Raw genomic sequence first — 25,326 nt, forward strand, 5'->3', positions numbered from 1 at the left:
CACACACACACACACACACACACACACACACACACACACACACACACACACACACACACACACACACACACACACACACACACACACACACACACACACACACACACACACACACATATGCACTCTGGGAGGAATTGCACCATAATTATGCCCAAGGTAAAAGGCGATTAATTTTTTAATGGATTCAATGTTTTATTCATAGCACCTATCTAGTCTTGGAACATACAAAACCATTGCCAGAAAAAACTGGCTATTAGCTATTTCATTGAGTAGGCAAATAACACATCTCAGTAGCTTTGAACAGAGTAACATACATATAGATTCCATAAATATTTTGACAATTATGCTTTGTTTTTGGGTTGCTTTGGACACGGGGAATTTGATCACAATGTGTGACAGAGTGAAAGAAAGGCAGAGAAAGGGAAAGAAGAAGGAGAGGGTGTTGTCTCCAAAGTGGGGCCTGTAAGACTGGTTATTCTGTCTTAGAAACCCTTTAACTGTACCGAGTACTCTGCCTAAACATCCATCCCACTGTGAGAAGGATACTCTGCCCTACTATGCAAGAGATACTGTAAAGCTGGAACACTTAAGACTATCAAACATTACGCCTTTCTCCTGCTGATTCTCGCCCTCTAGCATATGATTAAGATTTCACTTGAACACTTTCGTTTGTGGAACAAAACAGACATTACAAAATGAAGAAAGGAAATGGAGGTCACAGATAGAAATAACAATATATAATAGAAATGGAAATGCAGTGTTGGCTAGAGCTGCTGTACTGCACATGTAGTGTTGGACCTATTACATTGATTAAAAAGCCATGCAGGGAAAATTATCTATTTTGGAAGATAGCTGCTGCATTATTATGTCATTGTTATTAGACAATCAAAAGACTAATTATATTATTTGAGAGAGGACGGAATATGTTTCACTCTAAATTCAATAATTTCTGCTTTGGTTAAGGGGATGGTCTCGGTGAAGAGTAAAAGTATGGAAAGTTTGACATGTGTCTTCTCTTTTAGGTACGTGAAGAGCTTGCATTTAAAAATATTTATCAACTTATAACTGTCTAAATATATGACTCAAATTCACATTTGAGGCCTTCAAAGTCTATTGCATGTGAGAGCGTTTGCACAGCTCGCACTGGTTTGCAAGCTAAATGTGACTAGTATTACTATCAGACATCTGTAATCTATTTTTTAATCGGATTACTTTAAGCCGGTCACTGCCTTACCCTGCCAACACCTGCCATCACCGACCTCCCATTGCCTGCTCATCCTTTCTGTACACACTTTATAATGCAGAACATTACGGATTCCCTAATTTATCACTCTCTCCCAGCTGGACTTGAAGTGACAGATTTATTAGATAGCCATTTGCGGCTGCATGTAACACTGTCAGTTGAGGGTCGGAGAGACTGACAGAGTCAAAGCTGTTTGATGACCTCGAGGTGATAATGACCGTACAGGAGAGAAGGACACAGAGGAGGACAGAGAGGGAGATAAAGAGACATGGGAAATGGTGTGGGCGGGTGATGAGGGAAAAAGGGTTGGATGGTCAGACATCTGGCGGTGTAGAGAGAAGCAGACACATGCACATGGGTAGTGGGCCACAGCTGAACATAGTGTGTATACTGTACTGAAACTGGAAGAGATTAAGATTAAAACTAATAATATCAGATAGAATACTGTGCATGCGTGCAGGGAATAGTTGCAATGTGTATAGTTTTTAAATATAAGAGGAGTCTTTATGGTAAGGCAAGGCAGGGCAACATTATTTATATAGCACATTTCAGGAACAAGGCAATTCAAAGTGCTTTACATAAAACATGAAAGAACAATTAAAAACAATTAAAAACATACACAAGCTAACACAAATAACAGCCTGAAGATATATAAAAATAAATGTAAATGTATCAAATATGAAACATATTTCACATTCATCCTATGTGGAACACCATTTCACTTGAGTAGTAGTTTGATGCTTCATGTGACAAATGAATATTATGCACATATGGTTTTCAAGGAGATAATGATTTTAATAATGTTATAGCCTATAACCCCAAAGGTGTAGCTTTGTGTTATATTGAGAGGTGTTTCTAATATTTTGTCCTTTGTATTTACTGACATGAAAGAGGGTTATGGTCTCCACAGTGGAGCAGTACAACACCACCACTTACTATGACTCAGATGATAAAAAAAAATAATTAAATTAAAAACTATGTGTCCACACAAACTGAACATTACAGGCATCATAAAAGTAGAATTTATGGGATATGGAATTTATATATATATATTGGGTTACCCTAGAAAAAGGGATAACAAAAACAGCTCCTGAAATGATACCACACCTTCCTGTTTAATTTCCATATTTACAATGGAGCATGAGATCAAAATGCTTGGGCCAAGGATGCTCTTTTTCGGAGGCATTGCCATCCTTTCGAGGAAGGGGATCTCAGTTTTCTCACGACCTGATACCGGCTGCATCGTGAAAGGACAGGACCGTGCTGGGAGGATTTTTTTACTCCTTTTTTCAGTGGGCAGTACTTATGGATGGCATGGATGTATTATTGGTGCATGGTCTTGAAATGTTGTAGAAATTAGGCGAGGCTGCCGGTCGTCCGGCCAATCACATACCGAGGTGTGGCCCTCGGAGGGAGTGGTCACGGTGGAAAGGGTGGTGCTACAAGCGGAAGTGTGTCTCGGCTGATCTCTCGCTGTCATTCGGCCACGGTCGGTTTCAGGATAGAGGGGCAGCCCAAAGAAGCACACAGTAATCGGCTGGCTCTGTAGGAAAGACATTTAGCGAGAAAATATACTGAAAATCAAACGAACAATGAAACCGATCGAATAAGGCTTGTGAAAGAACAGCGGCCGGATATATTTCACCCATTGCCACGTTAACAAAGCTCTTTGATTACACCGTCCAGATTAGAAGCAGCAGATAGAGAGCTGTGTCATTGAGCAGGCAGGACACGTCAGGAGAAGGGAGAAAAAAGCTGACCAACTGCACTGTACGAGCCAGCTCTCAAATAACCTCTGTAAAAGCTTTGTCTGACGCACTCATCTTTTCAAGGACACCTTGCTTTCAAACCGAGGAAAGGATCTCGACAAAGACATCGCCGAGGTCGAAGGTGGGGATCAGAAGGTGAAAAGACATTTTATTCGCCTGTATTCAGGCTGTCCAGCTAGCTAGCATGTATGCTAACGGTAGATAGCTAGATAGCTAACGTTAGCAACGGATGGACATGTCTAATCTGTTAGTTTATATAAACCGCTTCACTATCGACGGTTACTTGATGTGTAACAATGTAATAACGAGCAATAATGTCTGACACTATACATTGTATGACTTATGTCTGATACATTTTGAGGTTGGACTCCACAGACTCCTGACAGCTGTCAAACAAGGTCGAGTGTTTTTCCTCAGAACGTTATGACGGTTTATTGTTAATATTCTCAAAATTCATTGATATTTTGTAGAGCGTGGATCTCTTTAATGTTATAGTGCGGGTCATTTGTTGTCTGTCAGCTGGTTTGTGTTAGGAAAACGTCTCCAAATGGAGATTGTGTCGGCTCGACACGGCAGTGTCTGCCAGCAGCTCAGCTGAAGACTTAGCTACAAGCTGGCAACGTCACGGGGTTATAATTAGCTAAAGATGTAATGTTAACTGGTTGGTTTTTTCAACTGCTCAGAGTAATAAGGGTAGATTGTTCTGTAAAAGAATGAGCTCATTCATGACAGTCTTGTGTGATTATCATATGTCTATGAATCCTCTGAGGGTGTAAAACAGACCCAACAGAAAGAAAGATCTTTTATGTCACTAGAAAATGTCTATAGCCATCACTTAGTTGTTTCTAAATCCCTTGATCTATAGTGGAATGAGAGGGGCTGACTGCTAACTCAGTGCATGCCATCCTGTGTGCTCTTCTCTCAATAGGACCAAACGATCACGGGATAGCATTTGTGTGTGGGGGCAGAAAACAAATGGGGGATTACGGGTTTGGAGTCCTAGTTCAAAACAACACTGGCAACAAGTCTGCATTCCCGGTCCGAATCCACCCGCATCTGCAGCCCCCACACCACCACCAAAATGTGTCGCAGAGCCCTGCTGCTTTCATAAACAGCACCACAGCCGCAGGGAATGGCACCACGGGAGGCTCTCCATGGCTCTTCCCTGCCTCTGCCACCCACAACAGCGTGCAAGACGAAATCCTGGGGGGGCCAGAGAAGCCCAAAGCACAGCAGCAACAGGAAATGCAAGAAACGCAAGAAAAGCAGCAGCAGTTGTCCCCTGGGAGTCACCAGGATGGTGGGAGTGGTGGTGGGATCATTTCAGAACTGGAAAAAGCCCGGTCAGACGAAGCCAAGACAGACAACGGCACGTCTGAAGGAAGTAACGGAAAAGAGAAGCAGTTACGTCTTGAGTCTCCTGTCTTGACAGGCTTTGATTACCAGGAGACGTCTGGTCTTGGGGGAACTGGCCAGGTCCAATCCAGTACAACCTCGTCATCACTTACTGGCTTCAACAACTGGTCAGCTGCCATTCCGCCAGCGCCATCAACCATCATCAATGAGGACGTCAGCTTCTTCAACGCGGCCTCAGCCAACAATGGGCCCCTGCTGTTCCAGAACTTCTCACACCATGTCAGTCCAGGGTTTGGCGGGAACTTCTCCCCCCAGATTGGACCAGCGGCAGCCTTGTCCCAGCACCACCCGGCTCCCCCACCACACCCCCATTTCCAACATCCCCACAACCAGCACCAGCAGCATCGGCGCTCCCCGGCCTCACCACACCCTCCACCGCCCTTTCCGCACAGGAATCCGGCTTTCAGCCAGTTGCCGCATTTGTCCAACAGCCTGAACAAACCCCCGTCCCCTTGGGGTCCAGCCAGCTACCAGAGCCCCTCTCCCTCCCCTGGCTCCTCCACCTCCTGGAGTCCCGGAGGAGGCTATGGTAGTGGTGGCGGTGGCTGGGGAGGGTCTCAGGGCAGAGATTATCGCCGAGGGCTGAATGGTGGTATGACCCCCATCAACTCTATCTCTCCACTGAAGAAGACCTTCCCTAACAACCATGTGGCATCCCAGAAGTACCCTCGAAACAGTCCCGCAGGCTTCAACCCCAAGTCCTGGATGGATGATGGAGTCGGCCGCAGTGATAACATCTTCCCCTTTCAGGTCAGTTCCTGTGATAGTCTCATTGTATGATTTAGCAATAATTCTGGCATGCTATTCTGTGTAGGGATGTACCGATACCACTTTTTTTCAGACCAAGTACAAGTACTTACATTTGGGTACTTGCCGATACCAAGTACCGATATGAGTACTTAATAATACTATTACAGTTCTAACAATGTTTTATTTTCATCAGATGTTCTTCACTTTCTGACTGTAACAAAGTAAATATACAACTTGATGCTGTTGCTGACATGTTAACATTCAACTTTGTGTTTTCCTAAACAAACATGGCACTGCTGCCCATTTCACATAAATGTAAAATATCTCCAAACTGCTGACATTACTCGACTACCTGCTCAACTGACAAGACGAGAGGTTAGGCGCGGGTATACTCGCGCCGCCGTAGATGTTTATGCTCAGCGCATTGTTCGTTGCAGTACTCTCCAAAACACCAGATGGCGTACAGACAAAATAATCTGTGAATGAGCAAGAAGTAGTAGAGAAGAAGAAACTGGAAGGAAAGTAAAGGAAAGCAGGCTGCCTGGCAAATAGTGGTAAACACATCAATGTTAAAACACAGACGTAACGCGAAACATTATATTTATCCATCTATTTAGGCCAAACGTCACTTTGCCAAAAAGTGGTATCGGGTGCGGTTGTATCGGGGTAGTTTTACGAGTACGACGAGCACAGTATCGGACCGACACCCAAGTACTGGTATCGGTGCATCCCTAATTCTGTGTGAATATTTTTCAGCAGTAGCCGCTTGCTGCCTGAATGATTAAACACCAATGTGTTATTCATGTTAGCTGTTGATTTTATTACAATATGTGGTATAGCTGCTATTTTTAGACATGGGGGGAGGGTATGGATTTACATGATACATTTGGTATCGTGTTAGTTTAGAAAGCAGTCGTTGGGCTCTGTACTTCCATAGCTGTATGTGGAAGTCCCTGATGATGACTAATGTGGCTCTGTCACTGCAGTGGTGTGTGACACGTATATGAGCTGGGGGGTTGGCGTGAGTAGTGGGGGTGTGGGGAGTGGGGGAGGCATCATGGATGGAGATAAAAAAAAAAGATAGGAAGAGGGAGTTAGCAATGGGGAAAACAAGAGAGGGTGCGAGGAGAACGATCATAGGAATGGATGACCAAAAATGTCAGAGACTAGGATGTAAAGAAAAATCTAGATACACCAGCGAAGAAGAAGACATCATCATAGGATTTATTTTATTCTGGCTAGAAAAAAAAGCTATACTGTGGATTTATGACCCAAGCCTAATACCCAATGATTTTTCAGGATTACCGCTTTATTAATCACCCAGGTCGTGGCTGCCATAGCCTAGCAACTCGTTTTCAAAATGCCAGCCTATTCATAATGTAATTTTGATAGCCGGGTCCACTCACAATGAAGATGGCTTGAATAATTGTGTAATCACATGTAGAAAACAGCCGATAGGATTGATGTAGAGAGGTAAAGGGAGCATGGAGATACATTAATTTTATTGATCTAGCTCATGATTGATTGTGTCGGTCGTTACAAGGAGGCGGGAGTGAAGAGAGAAAGGTTGCTATAGGCCCAGCTAGGCCTTATGACCTGATGAAAGGCTTTGCATATCCTTTGCATTCTTACCTTTGTTCCTTTTGCTCTGTCACATTAACTTCTGGTCAGTCATAGTTACTTGATTGCCATTGGTTCCCAATGTCATCTTGGATGGAATAGACAGTCTTAAATTGTCTGAATAATTGCTTGCCTGTGTTGTTTCAGCTGTATGTCAATAGCCGAACAGCATTATTAATTGGCCTTAGAGATCACCAGTGAGGGGCTACTTCATTTCCTGGCCATGCCCATCTATTGGGCAAATCTACGTCATAATCTCTATTTTTATTAAGACAATTTTTTTTCAGGAATGAACCAAAAATCTCCAAAACAAGCATATTAACTCAATTTATAATTTAGAAAGTGTTGCTTGCCATGACCTTCCCAGGTATTTCCCTATCTCTACTTGCAATTAATGACTCACAGAGCACCTCAGGCCAAACAGTCAGGTTGTTGTATTGACATGTCTTGCGTATATTTGCTGAATAAGTAGATATTTACCATTAGCTTACAGCCTAATTACTGTAGGTAGTCATGGGGCCAGGTTCATATTTGGTCTATTCCAAATCATTAGGGCATAATCTTGTTAATAGTATGATATATTGAGGTAAAATTGACTCCTACAAGCAGCACATTTCAATGAATATTCACAACTTAATTAGTGACAGTAAATGGTTGTAGATGCTGCATAAAAAAGAACCTAGGTCTGTTAGCAAATTCTCTTTCAATCTAAATGTAAATCTGCGTCCATTTTGAGCAGTGGACAGTTCTCCTGTTACGTCCACATGTCAGATTTAAACTAAAGCTAGCATTACTTTAGCCGCAGTATGTAGCTCTTCATTGTGGCTGAATCAGATCAGCCAAAGTAGCATTGTCCTTCTGCCCTCTTGATACTGCAAGGGCAGATGGTGTGTGTGTGTGTGTGTGTGTGTGTGTGTGTGTGTGTGTGTGTGTGTGTGTGTGTGTGTGTGTGTGTGTGTGTGTGTGATTATGTAAGTATAACCAATTTACAAAGAACAAGGAATTAATAATATAAGTCTAGGTTACAAAAAAATGAAGATGTATATTGACACTTAACCTTTTAAAAACTATTGGGCTTGTAATTGGTAGATCTGAGGTGATATAAGATTATATTTTGAGAGCCAGTGGACGAGTTTCTAGACTCACAGCAGAGATACTGGTGACTGTGACAGCAAGCATTGTCTCTCTGTGTGACGTGCTTGTAAAAAAATAATGATCAAATGATAACTCATGTTGCAACGTTGAAGCCTGCACTATAGAAACTCCTGTTAAATTATTACACAGGCAACCAAGTGTCAAGTTTATTCGTCAGAGGCCTCCTCAGTGTACTTCAGTCTTTAAGATCTTAAGGCCATTAGGCCATTTCATTTACATTCACTTCCATTTTATTGCCTTTGCTGAAGAATTGCACTAACGAAAACCGTTAGACCAATAGCTTTGTTTTGTTTAAAAAAAAAAAACTGTACTTGTCGGACTTGTCGAGATCATGCACTGTTCAGATGACTGACGACATGTTGCCTTACACAAGGCACCCCCGGGTTTGGTAATTGAAATACAGTAGCTCCTGTAACTCTGAACTAAACAGACCCCATGAGGAACTGTTGTCACACGGTTTCCCTAAAAGCCCTCTCCAACTGTCTCCATTTTAGCACTGACACAACAGATGAAGGATGAGTGGCTTTAGCTTTAGAATTCAATATTTTTTTTCTGCCTCTGTACAGTCAAAGTTTGTTCATCAAAGTGTCAGTTTATCTGTACACTTTTGGATTAGATGTGATTGTAACACACAGCTCTACAGAGACATATATACAGATAGTTGCACTTCGGTAACATTTGCAGTTAGATGCTATTCAGTAGATAGGAACACACATTAAAACAGCGATATGTCACTGGTGAGGTATGTTACAAAAGCTAGCTGCTAAAGCAACAATCCCTCTTTCTGTCCACTTTCATGGGTTTGGCATTGTCTTGTAATGGCCTTAGGCCATGACATTTATTTGTGTGTATATGAGGAAATGTGTAGATGCAGTTTGAGAGCAAGGTCATATGCTGTTAGGTGGATATTTGATCCAAAATGGTGTACAGCACTATGGCACACAGAGGGAGAAAATGTACTGTGGCTGTTGCTGCAGCAGGCAGGGCCACTGCTGTATTAGAGCAGCTTTAGTATTTGGGATGGGCTTCAGGCCAGGCACACTGCTGCTAACTGCTAATACACCGGTCAGCTAGTAACTAGCCTCAGGCCAAAAATTTGTACTTTTTAAAGGCCACGAAAGCCTTCCTTACTTTTCTTTTTCGCCTCTCGTGCTTTTCTTTCTTTCCATCCATCCATCCATCCAGCCATTAGCTATACCTGCTTATCCTTAATATTGCGGCGAAACTGGAGCCAATCCCAGCTGACATTTGGCGAGAGGCAGGGTACACTTTTGACATGTCACCAGTCAATCACAGGGCTATCACATAGAGACAGACAACCATTCACACTCATAATTCACACCTATATCACCAATTAACCTAACCTCTTTGGATTGTGGGAGGAAACCAAATCACCCATGCAAATTTTCTTTCTTTTCTACCTCCCTAATTCCTCCTCACCTGTGAAATTCACGGTCAGAGGTCTGCTGCTGTGCCAGGTGTACTGGGATCATTCAGATTGGTAAATTTGGCCTGTGACCAGACCAAGACCTGCAGGGCCTGAAGGCGAGCAAGCCAGGACAGGATATTGGCTCAGTAAGCTACCTGGGTAACTGTTGGTTACCGCTCCCTACTCACTGTTTGTGTAGCTTAGATATACTGCAGCCTTGTACACAGTGCTGTTACACAGTATGAAGGTACATTATTAAACTAGCTCTTCAGGCCTGCAGTGGAAACAAATGTTAAACACCTGTTGTCTGACTTGAGCATTCTGCTTCTTTTTTTACCTCTGATTGTTTGAAAGGCAATCTAATCAATATGACAGTTTTTAGGCAAGTATTATAAATCATGCAGTGATTGTCAGTGCCTGGGTTTACTTTGAAGCAAAAAGCTTCAATCTTTTCAGGTAGCCTTCCTTTTCTTATTCACGATGTGTGCACGTAAATTCTCTAGCATTGCCTGTCTACAAACAGACACTCAGAGCCATCTAACTGTAGAGGCCTGAGGTTTCAGCCATTACCTCTGGTCCTTGTGACATTTGTGTTAAATGAGAGAAATGTTTTTTAGACTAATGAGCGGCCTGAGCTGTGCTGGCAAGCACATAACTCTGCTGCTCATACAGCCTCATTGTGCCCTTCTCACACCCTTGACAGATGCTCTGAAATGGGGAAAAAGAAAGCTTGTGTGTGAGTGTATGTGTATGTGCTCATGCCCATGAGTGCATGAGCCCTAATTAGTCCCTGGCCTATGTCTTCTTCACATGTGTCTTAACAAAGGAAGAAGAGAAAGTGGAGTCTATGCGGAAGTGTCATATTGCATTTAGCCTAGCTCATTGCATATAATAAAGGAGTCAGTTCAGTTAAATCCTCAAGCAGTGCAAATACTGCTGGAACCCCTGCTTTTATCCATCCTGTTACACACCCACACACACACACACACACACACACACACACACACACCTTTCAGCCAACACTGGGTAATAGGTTGTTTTTGACAGTTGGGGGTATTTAATGTCATAGCAGGCCTTTGAAATACGTTGACCCAGGAAGAAACATAATCGCAAGCATCAAAAGCTCAACCTGCTTCCCTTTCCTGCCTGCCTTCCTTTCTTCTCTTTTTACTCTGCCTTACCTCACTACTCACTTTCCTTCTCTCCATCATCCCCTTTCTTTCATCTGCTATTTTCCCCTTCCCTTCATTGCTTTGGCCTTCCTCTCTCTCCATGTTGTCTTGGGCATGTGATTCGATGCACAAAAAATAAGGGAAAAAACATCAGCCTAGGGCTGGGCAATATTTTAATATTATATCGAGATCGTGATATGAGACTAGATATCGTCTTAGATTTTGAAAATTTTTAATATCGTTACATGGTAAGTTTAGTCTTTTCCTGGTTTCAAAGGCTGCATTACAGTAAAGTGATGTCATTTTCTGAATTTACCAGACTGTTCTAGCTGTTCTATTATTTGCCTTTAACCACTTAGACATTATATCCATATTATGATGGTTATTTTTCTAAAATCTAAATGTGGAAGATATTTTGTGAAAGCACCAACTGTCAACCTTACAATATCGTTGCAATATCGACATCGAGGTGTTTGGTCAGAAATATCGTGATATTTGATTTTCTCCATATCGCCCAGCCCTACATCAGCCTTCCCACAAATGAATGTGAGGTGGATGGTGTAATAATCTCTTGCCTCTTAAAAACCTAAAAATCCTACTGCGCCCACATATTCTTATGTCTTTTACCTTGTTCCCTTTTCCACCCTCCCTCAACTTCCATTTTTCATTAACAGACAGGTGACATGGAAGATTAATGTTGGAGTTAATCACCCACAGCTTGCTGTATTTAATCATGTTTTACTTCCCTATATGTCATCAAAATCTGTTGGGAGGTTGTCCTCTCTGTTTTGTGGTGGTTAAGATTAAAACATGTATAGAGTTGAGAGGCTGTGTACATTACAAGCAATCTGATCCACTTTGTTATTTCAAGGTTTTTTTCACTCTACAGTTAAACAAATGCCCAATACCATCATCTATCGTTGATTTGTGGCAGCTGTTTGAGATGACTATGGGCATGTGAAGCAAGCAACAAGCAGGCCAACTGGCTAGGTCTTGGTACAAATTGTAAAGCGCTTTGTCCGGCCATTTACCTTTTAATCTGACAAAATTATTTTGTTGATGAATCGTTTAGTCCATAAAACATCAGAACATAATGAAAAATTCTCACCACAATTTCCTAGAGCCCAAGTTAATGTCATCAAAATGTATTGTTTTTCGGACCAGCAGTTGAAAATCCAAATGTATTCAGTTTAAAATAATGTGAAGACAAAGACACTCAGCAAATCCTCCCATTTGAGAAGCTGGAAACATCATATTTTTGGCATGATAAATCAATTATCAACAGCTGATTTATTGTCTGTCGATCAACTAATCGACAAATCTTTGCAGCTAGTATTCTTCAGAGTTCAGGTGTCATTGGCTAAGTTGCATTGGACCAAATGATCACAGTACTATTTTGTCAGGTGTTTCAGATGAGCTATGAAAACACATTGGTCTTACCTCTTATATGAAGAAACTAATTCATACAGACCCAATGTGTGTACTTTATATTGACTAGAATGTTTGGTTATAAACACGGATAAATGAACCTATACTAGGTCTTTGTAATTGAATCTAATAAGCCCAGTTTTGAGTTCATGCCTCCCACAATGCACAGTCTCTGATCCACTGAGCACACGCTGCCTCTTTTCAAAGTGATGATTCCAAATTTGATGATGCATTCCTTACTTGTTAATCCCAGTACTTTTAGATCAATTCAGTACCTATTTGTTGATCCAGGGTCAAATATTCAAAAATGGTAACAGGGCTTGGTAGATGCACTTTGCCATGCTGTCTAATGTAAATCGATCCATCATGCAGGTTTTTATTGATGGCCACTGTAAAAAAGAGGTGTCACTGTGTCTCACCATTTTTAATCCATTTAGCTTTAACTAGATTGAGTCATGGTGATTGTATTTTTTCTGCTTACCCACATGTACTGAGCTACATTTCACTGTTGCCCACAAATAATACTGTGTGTGTGTGTGTGTGTGTGTGTGTGTGTGTGTGTGTGTGTGTGTGTTTGTGATTATGTAAGTATAACCAATTTACAAAGAACAAGGAATTAATAATATAAGTCTAGGTTACAAAAAAATGAAGATGATGATGTGTGTACTTTGGTGGTCAGCTGGCCAGTTGTTGACAGACAGAAGGATGCATGAATCTGATGATTAATCACTCTCTGCACCTCTCCAGGCTAATGCTTAGCAACTGCAGAGCACCAGCCAGGCCTCATGCCCGCCATACTTCCATCTCGGCCACAAAATGAATTCCTATTCTTCTAAACAACATAATAGGATTACCTTGCAGTACTACATCAGCCAAAATATAACCGTACCAAGGAGATGGTACCATAAAGAATAATGATAACCGATGAAACCATTACATTTTTGAGCAGGAACAGCTTCTGCTTGCTGCTTCTGCCCAGTTATCATAGTATACTACAACAATACCATAACCTCGAAAAATGCAGCAGATCCCAGAATTCTTGCACTCATGTTAAACCTGTCTGTGTTTGTCTAATGTGTTTATGTGCTTGCCTATGCTCAGATATACCCACTAGTGGTGTACTTCCCACAGTAACCAGTCCTTCACTTGTTTCTGCCTCCCTTGCCTTTGAATGTTTGGTTTATTTGACCTAAAGCAATAGCCTAAGTCCACACAAGATACTGAGGCGGATATGAGAAAATAGTAGACCTAGTCTGGCCTATATCCCTGTGTTGATATTTGTTTTGAGGGAGAGAGTGTGCACTGGGTGTATTCTTCTACCATGTCATCCCTGTGTTAGTATGTTCCCTCTGTCAATGTGGGAAATCTACACATCTACATCAGCCAAAATGCTGGTAAAAGTTTGGCTACAGCTGGGGATTTTTGGCTGTTTCATCAGCCAGTGTGTGCCAGACATCCAACGACGCTCTTTGACTGATCAGATAATAAAAGTAGCTATTGGATTTTGGGAGCCACTGCAGACAGCAGACAGTAGATAAAAAAGTGTGCTCCCTGCCTGCCTGCCCCGACCTTTGGTTATATAGTTCACAGACTCAGGTCTGTTTTTCTGAACCCTTAAGCATTTCACCCCTGTTGAGTTCATGATGCAACACGGTATGATATTAACTTTTCTTCTCAAGGTGGTTTTGCTTTCAGACCATTCTCCACAGACATTGGACTAATTTTTGTAATGTGGGTTTGACCTGGTTGCTGGACAAATGCGTACAGAGGTTATGCATAGATGAATGCCTATTTGTTGGAAAGACAATGTGGTGAATGGTGAGTGATTGACTATACAGATTGGTTACTTACAGGTTGACAGGCATGTTGGGTAATTCTTGTTGTGCTAGGCCGGTCCATTATCAGTCAGGTCAAGGGCAGAGCTGATCACGCAGTGTTGATGTCAGGAGGTTTCAGACTTTTCAGGGGCGGTCAATTTGACATATTGCAAATTCTATTATGTATTATTTTGTCAGGATTGTAGATTTAATTTTGACTTATAGCTCACTTTAATAAACAGGCTTTCACACTCAAGCTTTATTTGTATTGTGATGTCAAGTAGGCTGCACAATAGACCTCAATCAGACCTCAATTCAAACTGTTGCTACACCTGCTTATTCATTTTAAACTGGCAAACAATAGTGGCTGTTCTGGAAATGTCTGGATTTTCTCTTAAAGTATGCATCAAATTAAGTTAAGGGTAGAAGACAAATAAGCCATGCTGTTGCAGAGTGAAGCTTTATTATCTATAACTAGGGTTGGGTACCGAAACCCGGTTCCACTATGGATCCGGTTCCTATGCTAACGGTAGTATTCGGACCGGATTAGAATGCAAATTTCGGTTCCTCATTTTGGTTCCGACTGAAATATTTTCCCTCTGTCGCTCCAGACAGCGGCAGACTCTTTTTTTCTTTCTCCCTTTTCTGCCAAGTGGCACACGTGCCCGCTAGTGGTGTGAAGCGCGTGTCCGCGCTATTCTCCTACATGCACTCTACAATCACTGCTGATAGACGGCTTTTTGTACACGCTCCGAAATGGACGTAAAAATATCACACTTTCTCTGTAGTCTATCGTTAGCTAGCTATCGTAAATGTTGGCTACTTTTAAAATGCCATATTTTCCCTCGGGGCTCACCAAAACTGACGTAAAAGCATATTAACCATTCACTGCACACGATTGCTAGTAAACATATTACACTTGCTCTGCTAGTCTATCGTTCAGGACAAGACCCTGTAGCCTTGTGGTGGGGGAAGCGGGACAGCCTCCCTAAATTTTCTGCCCTTTCAAACTCATACCTGTGTGTGTGTGTGTGTGTGTACAGGCCTCTTGGACACCATCTGAGAGAGTTTTCTCCTGTGCAGAACATGCCATAAGTTCGGAGAGGTGTCGTATCTTGCCAGAGAAGGCAAATATGGTCATTTTTCTGCAAAATAACTGCTAATGTTTGAAGCTGGTTGGCATACCAACTCAACAACATTTATTTTGTTGTTAATAGTGAAACTGTTATTTGTTAAATTATTGTAGTTATGTGTTAGGTGACTTAGGTTTACTTATTATATATTTAAGTACTTTAAAATGTTAATATATTGTTAAATTTAAATATTTTTCAATTTTAAAAAAACTCCATGAAAGAGCCTGTCATTTTTCAGTTTTTCAAGAATCGGTTAGAAATCGGAATCATTTTAAAAGTACCGGTTCGGTATCGGAATCGTAAAAATCCAAACGGTACCCAACCCTATCTATAACACCTTACTGTTCAGTTTTGCAAGTTTCAAGAGGCTGTGAGTCATGTCATCATCAAAAAACTGTTTCCCGATTGGTCTGTCAGCATCTTGTCAGCCTCAGTCAATGCTAAGCGGATGTTTTGCAGATATAAATCTCGTAGCAAAAACTAAGCTCAAGAGATGTATTCAGGCATTGCTATTTTACAAGCTTGTATCGTTATAGTTAAGAGAGGTTCTCCTCCTTGTCCCTGTGTTAAATAGTGTTACTCTGGTGTTAAATTGCTCATGTGTGTGTGTTTTGCAAATACCACACAAACATGAAATGCTAATGCCTAGGTTAGAGTATTGTTGGGATATCTCTGCAAATACTGTCATTAAATAGTTAATGGTTTCTGTTTCATATATTTATTGGTTTGCACACACAAAATGGTGAAAGCACTTGAATAACAATAACAAACATATTTGTATACAACTTTTTTTTTAAAATGTTTCTTCTTTTTTCCCCCCCATAAAATAAAATTAAATGAAATTAAAGTTAAAAAAGAAAAAAGAAAAAAAAAAACCCTGTGAAAGGGAAAGAAAGAAAAACAAAAAGGGTGCGTGTTGGAGTTAGGCCCAATTAGCCTGAAAAAATTGCATAAATGGTTGCCACTTACTGTAAAATTTGGCGAGACTACCATGTATAGAGTATCTTATTTTTTTCCAGTTTTAGAAAGGACATGACATCAGTGATCCAAAGTGTATTGGACGGGGCATATGTTGCTTTCCAATTAAGAAGGAGATGGCATCTCACGATCAAGGAAGTGAAAGCCAGGACCTCTAACTGCACTGATGAAAAACGGTGGTATTCTTGAGGAGTGCCAAAAATGGCTACATGCGGAGAAATATCAATGGTCTTGAGGAGCACTTTAGACATGGTGTCAAAATAAGTTTGCCAGATATTTCCTAGAGTTGGGCAAAAGAAAAACATATGTGCAAGATTACAGGGCGAACCAGAGCATCTGTCACAGACATCAATTGCATTAGGGAAAATTAGTGATATTCGGGTTTTAGAATAGTGACATCTGAACACTACTTTAAATTGTATTAAGGTCAAGCGGGCACAGATTGAGGCTTTGTGAATACCGTTTAAAACAGAGTCCCACCAGTCAACATCAAAGGCCAGACCCAATTCTTTCTCCCATGCCTCCTTCGTCCTAGTGGATAAATGGTCATCATAGGACTGGATAATACCATAGACTTTTGAAATTAAAGATCTTTGTGAAAAATTCAATTGTAAAAGACTGTCCCGTGTCTGCTCAGGAGGAATTTGTGGAAAATTAGGAAATAAAAATTTTACACAGTTCCTAATTTGAAAATACCTAAAAAGATGTGAAGGTGGGAGGCCGAACTCGCTAGTTAGATCTGTGAAAGAACAAAAAACCCCATCTTTATAAAAATCCTTAAAACATTTCAGACCCTTATCATGCCATAAAGTGAAAATAGAGTCAGTAAATGCCGGTTTGAACGCATAATTCCTCAACAGTGGACTTGATATGGTGGGAGTAAGAAATTTAAAATGCTTCCTAAATTGAAACCATATCTTTAATGTGGAAATGACCACTGGGTTACTAGTAAAGTCAGAGGGGTTGACTGAAGCCGCGCCAGCCAGTATTGCCAGTAAAGAGGATGAGGGACATGATTGTATTTCCAACTGACACCAAGGTATGTTGACCAATTTTAGCCAAAATATAGTTTTAGTTATATTCGTGGCCCAATAATAAACTCTAAAATTTGATAGAGAGAGGCCACCATCAAATTTAGTTAATGGTTTCTACAATTTATATTATTTAAGTATGTCATTATTCTTTTTTTCCACAGAAGTACATAATAAATAATAATAATAATAATAATAATAATAATAATAATAATAATAAAATAACCAAGTGGCTGATACAATGGCTATGATGCAGAAAGGAAAAGAAAGTTTATTTCAGTCCTGACCAGACAGTTAAGAAAAAAAAAATACTCATGACTAAGCATTTGAGTCACGATGTACAGTTTATTGAACAACTTATAGCCAGAAGAGTCATTGGCTCTATGCAGTGTGAGATCTCTGACGCATTTAAATAGAAAACTGTTTTAAAGGTATTTCTGCTTTTAAGGTGGCATTGGAGAATGGCTGGGAAATGGGGAAGAGACAGAGGAAGGAATGAGACAATCAATCGCGTGATGTTGTGGAGACATTTAGCACCAGCTGTAAATGTAAACAAGGAGGATATGAATTGTATATGGTCGTCTTTAGCAGCAGTGTCTGCCTGAATTGTGGTTGTTTTGGATAGAAGGAAAACCAAAAGAATTTATCAGTTAAAGTTGTTGTCAGAGGCTGTATATTTAGTTTGGTCAGCCAAACTAAATGGGTGGGGTCAAAACAGAAGCCTTATCAGCATGGCACTTGGTGTGTGTGTGTGTGTGTGTGTGTGTGCGCATGCGCGTGCAGGTTCTTGTTTAACTATATTCGTGGGGTCCAAAAACCGGGAATACAGTATGTGATGGTTAAGGTTAGGCTAAGGGGCTAGGGAATGCATTATGTCAGTGACGGGTCACCACAAAGATAGTGAAACGCACTATATGGGTGTGGGTGTGTGGGGGTGTGTGTACATGTTTTCGATGTGTAGACATATTTTGTGTATACATATTGGAATGGTTGTTTGTTCTCTTACACATCTTTGCGTATGCATACAAACATTTCCAGTATGGTTGGTATGCCAAGAATGCCCTTGTTTGTATGAAGTTGTATGAAGTTGAATGAGTGAACTTTCAGCTCAGTCAGTTAGGTTCGCAAGAAATGCAGCAGTTAAACACACACACACACACACACACACACACACACACACACACACACACACACACACACACACACACACACAAAATACCCATGTGAAGAGGGGAATTGTGTTTAGTCTTTAAAAATACAATATAATCTCACCAAACAATAAGATACAAAGATAAATGAAATGCTGACAACAGAAATTAAATAAAATAAACAAAGGAGTGACTTGTAGAAATACTATCACTCAAATGGTATATAGAGATGTCTCTGAGTTTTTTTTGTTGAGTTCCTGTTTGGTGGCTAGAAAAACCCAAATAAGAAGAAGAAAGAAACACTAAAGTAAATTATTTAAATTTTATCCAACTTCTTTTTATTTTAGTTTAAGTTAGTTTCTAGTTTTTACATCAGTTTGCAGAATATATTAGTGAATCACTTGAAATTTCACATATGTGAAACTATGGCTAATTTGTTTTGTTTGTCCTTCCCGCTATTTATGCCAATGCCAAAAGTGTCAGAATCTTAAATTAAGAGACCATCATGCTTTTGAATCCTCACAATATCTCGGTATTGCCTGTATTCAAAGCAAGGTAGAAAGAAATATGAATTGAAACTGATGTCATGTCTTTTGTATTTTTCTTTGAAATACGCTCAAACTAAAGCAAGACTGAATTAAAAAACCCTTCATGGATAACTAGGAAAGTGTCTGTAACTTATTAATTAATAGCTTACTTTGGTCCCGGCTGTTCAGGCTATGTTTGAATTAGGGCTGCAGCTATCGATTATTTTAGTAATTGAGTATTCTACCGATTATTCCAACGATTAATCGAGTAATAGGATAATAAACACTTTTGTTTTATTGAAGAGCAATAATATACAATAGTTTGGTTTAATTTTCGGAAAAGCTCAATTTTTATTGCCTACATTGCTTACAATATCATCTCTCAAAAAACTAAACATATTAAGTGCGTTTAATGCCATATTACATTGTTTTAAAGAAAACATTTTCTGAAATGCAATTAACAACCTCAAACTAAGGCATACATTAAACATACATAAACATTACCTTAAGTTGTGCAACTTAACTTTCAGAACTACAAGTTTCAACCTGAGACTGATCTATATATAGGCCTATATGTAAATATTAGTTATTCTCAACCTATTTTCATTTAGATATTTGATTACAATGCTACACAGCTCTGTTACACTTCTACTAGTAGATCGTTGATCAGCTGTTTCTCCGTGTTTTTCTGAAGGGATAGTCAACAAGTCGGCTCTTTAGATCAAATCGTGGTCACCACTACGTAGTTTCTTGTCTTTGTTTTTGGTAGTTGTTGTGTTTGGTGTAGTTTCATCGTCCATACGACTCTGTGATTTACTTTTGTCGGGTCCGCTTCGTGGAATGGGTGATTAAGTTAGACTCAATGTTTTCTGTTGAGATGCTGAAGCATTGACCTTGTGCTATTATTGTGGTAAGCTAGTTAGATTTTGCTGTAGATACACTGTACAGAGTTTTCGTTTTTATTACGTTTGAACTGATTCCAAATTTTGGACACTTTCTGTCGTTTTCTCAAGCCTGTCTCTTCTCTTAGCCCCTTACACTCTTTTTTCATTTTGTAATCGGTCTTCATGGCATGTGTCGCAAGCAGCGTCAGCCCGGTGTGCGACAGTAATAATCCTCCGTGCGGAAACACTGTGAGCGATACAACGTTGGTAACATTAATTAAATGAAGCTTCGAGGCAAATCATTTTGCATTGAGGATTTTTAGTAATCAAATTATTCGAGTTACTCGAGGAATCGTTTCAGCCGTAGTTTGAATTGTGAAGCAGTCAGGTTTGCAAAACAGTATGTTTTTTTTGTGTGAATAAAGATGAATGCTGTATCCTTGTCTTGTGTGTGCTCTTTGGCCAGCTCGGGTTAATTGAGGCAATGTTGACAAAGACTGTTGACTGCCACACATTTTGAATTAGTTTTATTAAAAACTGCATGTCTTTGAAGCATGGAAAGAAATGTAAATGGCGTTTCTCCTCTTTCTCTCCTCTCTTTAGGAACGCACCAGGTCATTTGACAGCTTCAACATGAACACACTGGAGAGCTCCCTGATCGACATCATGAGGGCCGAGCAGGACACCCTGAAAGGTGAAGATGTCAATCAAAAACATGAAACACTAAGCAGACAACTAGCTGTACTACCATTTTCACTCTGTTAGCAGCAGAGACGTAGTGCATAGAGGCTAACATAATGACATGACGTGGAAAAAACAAAATGATTTATTATAATTTAAAAATTATAAATATCTAATTAATTATAGTATTTCATTAATTCTGATGATCCATACGTAGCATGTAGTTTTCTTTTTTTTTTTGTGAGAAAGGGGAGAGAGAGGGGGAAGACATGCAGGAAATCGTCACAGGTTGGACTCGAATCCTGGACCTCTGCGTCGAGGCACAAACCTCTACATGTGCGCCCGCTCTACCCACTGAACCAACCCGACCACCGTAGCATGTAGTTTTGAATAGGAAAGCGTTAATGAGGAAATGAGTTTGTACCTACTTATTTTCCGGCTTTAGCAGTCCTTCTCGAGGTGTATTTTTAGCACGTTTGATGCACATTTGACATATTTCCATACATGGTTGGAGCACAATATTTATCCATGGTATGTGTCAGCTCTTTTAACTTAGTTTCAAAATATAAATTGAAAGCTCCAAAATAATGATTAAGCCTCCAAAAATGTTGTCAAGCACCCTAAATAGATGTTAGTATTATGGCAACATATGCTATAATAAAATTAAATGTTAATCGACCCTACTCTCATAAATTAACATCAAATATATGTGATAAAGATAAAAATAAGTGTGTGTCACTATTGTATTTCATTGGCCAAGCATCCGTTAGGAGTGTTGCACTTCAGGGTAGAGCTGATAACTGCTCACACACACTTATTCACAACTAAACACCCCTTCTTAACAGAGAAGTTTCACTTCCTCCACAGATCAGATGTTTACACTGCTTTTGTCTGCTTTTAGTGTTGTGATCAACAATAACATGAGAGGTCAGTTCACATCTTCCTCTTCATTTTCTCTCCTTCCCACTCTGAATTAAAAAGAAACAAAGGTTTTCTCACTTTTAAAGAAAATTCAGTGCAATGAATCTGACCTCTTTTTTTTTCATGCATTTTAAGAAGGCGACGCAGAGAGAATACAGGGCTGATGGAAGCTTAGGCGTTGTATTGAAGAGCGGATTTGTGAGAGAGATGATCTGAACTGAAGTTGTTGGCCATCATTAGTTATTAGTAGTCTAAGCTGCAGAAGCTCCCATTTTGAAGGATGATAACATTTTTCCAAACACATTCCACACAGGTGTTTCTGTCCAAACAGTCTGGACCATTTGTGATAGACACAAATGCACGCTTCTGTTACCTGTAGTATGAATTTGTGGTTGTTTATCTATTAATGTCAGGTCAAATCAGAATGCACATATTTTTCACATATTGCCAGTAAAAAGTGAGGAAAGGAAACATTTGGCAAACAGATTTTTTATTTCTGGGTCAGTGTAAATCCATGTATTCCTGGCCTTTGAAACTTTACTGTATATGGATTTGATTATTACCATTGGGAATTTTTATACATGTGCATACACTCAGTTGCCAGTTTGTTTGGTACACCTAGCTAAAACTGATGCAGTAGTATACAACAGTCCTGCAATAAACCCAACCTTTTTGAAGATTATAATGTTGATTCAACTTTCTGAGGTGGCTGAACTGTATTACTTGAAACTGAGAGGTGCTGCTGTTATTTACAGTAGCCTACCTTCCTTGATAATGAATTGAAATTACTATAATAATAGAAAGAGGCACAACTAACTAAAACTAGTTTATAAACTACTCACTAGTTAATAAACTGGCAAGTGAGTACATATTATATACATTACAAAGGAGGAGCTATCACTTGTTATTTTCTGAAAAAGAGATTCATCAGAAATTGGACTCTAATGGCGTTTTTCCATTACATGGCACCTGCTCAACTCGCCTCGACTCTACTCGCCTTTTTTGGTTTTCCATTACAAAAACACGTCCCTGGTACCTGCTAACAGGTACTTTTTTTAGTATCACCTCCGTCCAGGTTCCAAGCGAGCTGAGGCGATAGCAAAAGGTGACGTGAAAACCTGCAGACTACTGATTGGTCAGAGAGAATCGTCACTAATCACTGCGTCATCATTGCTAGCGACAGACGGGGGTGTCGTGAACAAACCTGCCATTTTTTAAGTAGTTTAGCCAGCAGTGTTTTTTTTAATTTTTTTGCTGCCTCCAGCTTCTTTTGAAACAAAATTTGTCTTCTGGCTGTGGCAACAGCCACATTCCGAGAATCAAAGACAACACACCTTCGACGTTCTGAGTGTGTGTCGCGTTAGGTCATGGCAGTTTCCTGTGGCGTCGCTATGACGACCAGCCACGCTCGCCTTACACATGAGGCGGTACTAAATCTGCAATGGAAAAAGGAGGACGGGGCACCGCGGCCGAGCAGAGCCAATAGAGCCGGTACTAGCAGTGGGTAAGGGCCATAACTGACTAGGTTTATTGATGAATAGAGACTCAGCAACGTCTGTTATTGGCTGAATGGTGTTAGGCAACATTGGTCAATGGTAACCCAGAAATGGGTTATTGAATACAGGCAATACTGTGGCAAATATTAGCCGTTGGTTGAGAAGGAGTAGCTTGTAGTAGTAGTTTTGGTAATGATCATTGTTCAAAAGGAAACGCCTTGGATTTTTCCAGGCTTTAGTTGAGTTTAAAGGATTTGGGTGTGGAGTTTAAATTGTCAGCCACAGTTCTTAGTAGTTTATCCAACCGCAAGGCTTAATGCTAGACAACGACTACTTAACAACCATCTTTTCTTTTTACGTCATCACAGTCTAATGGGCCGAGTACGGAAAATGGAATAACGTAGGTTTTTTGTATGACCTTAAAGCTCAGTACAAAGATCTCAAAATGCCAGTAACAATGTGCTGTTTTCCTTTTCTAGTCTGCATGTACAGTTTGTCTTATCTTTGTACCTTTTAAATGTTACTTTGCAGAAAATGAAAATCAAACATAGTACCCACATTACTCCTTGTCCCTGGTTTAATATTATTGAATGTATATACTCCCACATGTTCTACAAAAAAAGACGCAACACACATTCGTACCAGTTTCACTACCAGAACAACAAGATGTGTGAAAACTCTGAGCACCAGACACTTCACTATCACCTTGTATGTATTTCAGCCTCACACCCACTGGGCTCAGCCACATCCAGCTGTGATCTAATGTTCTGCTGTCAAACCTTAGTAAATCTTCCCTCAATATTAAGAGAAGAAGACTGGAAGGTTACCTCATTAGCCACATTTTGGTGTCTTAGCTCCAGCCATGCTGGCACAGATTCCTGTGACTAGATTAGATCCAAGAATTTGGCACCTGAAGACCAAACAAGTTTTCTTCTAAAGTAAAAAACCCTCTTATCTTCTGCTGCATTAGGGTTGAAACCATGCAGGGTTTTGAAATGATGAAGTATTGACCCAAACTTTGTTTAATAGTTGAATGTGAAGACTTTGGCCTTTTTTTCCCTCACAGCTCTGTTTTAGGTCTGGCAGTGTTTATATGTGATACAGCTACTTCTTCTGTCATTTCAGTTAATTCTATGCTTTGTCCAATAGTATCACCACACATTTACCTTTCTTTCCTCTTATTTTACCTCATTTTTCTTCAGCCGTCCTCTTCAGATATGTTCTTATACAGTGCCCCATTCTTGACTGCTTTCACATGATGCATCACACCATATCTCATCCCGTACTCCTTATCTTTTTTTTTCATCTTTTAGCCCTGGGCCTTTTACAAAATATTATTCTGTTTATTCCTTGTTTTCATAATTATAGTACAGGCTTGTACACTGCTGTGCCAAGTGTAGCAGTGACTTAAGTGAGTCCTTTCCTTTTCCCTCACAGCGAAGTAAAAAGAAAAACATAATTACAGCACATTTTCTTTAAACACTGACTCTTCTCCAGGCCAACTGTCCCTCGCTCCCTCCTGCTCTCTGTCACATACACACAAACATACAAGCATGCACACACAAATATAATAAACACAGACAGCATGCGTACACAAGTACATTTTAAATACACGTAAGCAGAGCACAAATTTATCATTCCAGCAGAACATATTGAACAAAGTGCGATGAAGCAAGGGAACAGGCGAGACAAAATGTCTACAGTAGAAGTGGCTTTGAATCGCTTCCAGCATTGTCCTGACTGACAGAAAGGATCTCTCTGTTCAGCCAACACACACACACACACACACACACACACACACACACACACACACACACACACACACACACACACACACACACACACACACACACACACACACACACACACACACACACACACACACACACACACACACACACGTATGTGCTTAAACTGGTACTGGACTGTACACAGCCAGCAGCTTGCAAATGAGGTTCACAGAGCGGGCACAGCCCTACAGACACACTGGGATGTGGTGTGCTTACGTGCCTGCACATTTGCTCCTTAGAGACTATTAAAGGCTCTTAAAATCCAATATGACAGGTTGTGCTCAGATGGACTTTGATTTTGGGTGGTGCACCTATCAGCACATATATATTACTCAGCTAAATTACAGAGGGAGATAAACTGTTGAATTCTGCCGTGCAGTCTAGAGGAATTGAGCTTGTCTGCGTAATCTGGTTTTGGTTGGCACCTCTAATTTTATTTTGATTAAACTGAGCGTTTTATTGAATAAGTGAACTTGTATTTTAATGCCGACAACGTAATGCGATGTATGTATAGTAGCTCCACGGGTGGTCCGTCCTGGTTTCTGTGGTCTAGTTCTGTTTTATGCACCACATTTACTGAGTACTGTGGGGCTCAATAGGCGAGGTGTGGGGGAGGGGCCAGCAGATTTCCTTGTGACTGAGGCATCGGAATGCACCAATCACAGGGCGGTCCGTACCAATACAACAATGGTTGTACTATTTCTGCTCTTTCAACTCATTATCCCTCTGCAGCAAGCGGGCCTTGCATAACTTTGAAGCTTGTTTGGCATCATAACATGTATTTGTGTGTGTGTGTGTGTGTGTGTGTGTGAGAGAGAGAGAGATGGGCCTGGCAAATAGCTCAATGTAAAATGTATGATATGAGGCTCAGAGAAAGCAGGAGAGAGGCACACATAGGGAAATGGAGGTCGATGAGAGGGAGAGAGATGGTTGGTGTC

General features: G+C 40.4%; 1 protein-coding gene across 4 annotated transcripts in view; it reads left to right on the forward strand.

Moving 5' to 3' along the window:
* The first annotated feature begins 2,697 nt into the window (after positions 1-2,697).
* The window catches only part of cpeb4b (cytoplasmic polyadenylation element binding protein 4b), a 36,876-nt gene continuing 14,247 nt past the window's right edge, over positions 2,698-25,326 (forward strand). For 3 of the 4 annotated variants that reach the window (XM_031280617.2, XM_031280616.2, XM_031280618.2), the window contains exons 1-3: positions 2,699-3,147; positions 3,941-5,178; positions 20,104-20,194. In XM_031280617.2, coding sequence (XP_031136477.1) covers positions 3,988-5,178; positions 20,104-20,194 — 1,282 coding nt within the window. In that variant the 5' untranslated portion in view covers positions 2,699-3,147; positions 3,941-3,987. Of the gene's footprint in view, positions 3,148-3,940; positions 5,179-20,103; positions 20,195-25,326 lie in introns of all 4 variants that reach the window. The other variant, XM_036008728.1, reaches the window with a different exon arrangement.

This window comes from Sander lucioperca, chromosome 13, assembly GCF_008315115.2.
Source record: "Sander lucioperca isolate FBNREF2018 chromosome 13, SLUC_FBN_1.2, whole genome shotgun sequence".
Classification (NCBI taxonomy): Eukaryota; Metazoa; Chordata; class Actinopteri; order Perciformes; family Percidae; genus Sander; species Sander lucioperca.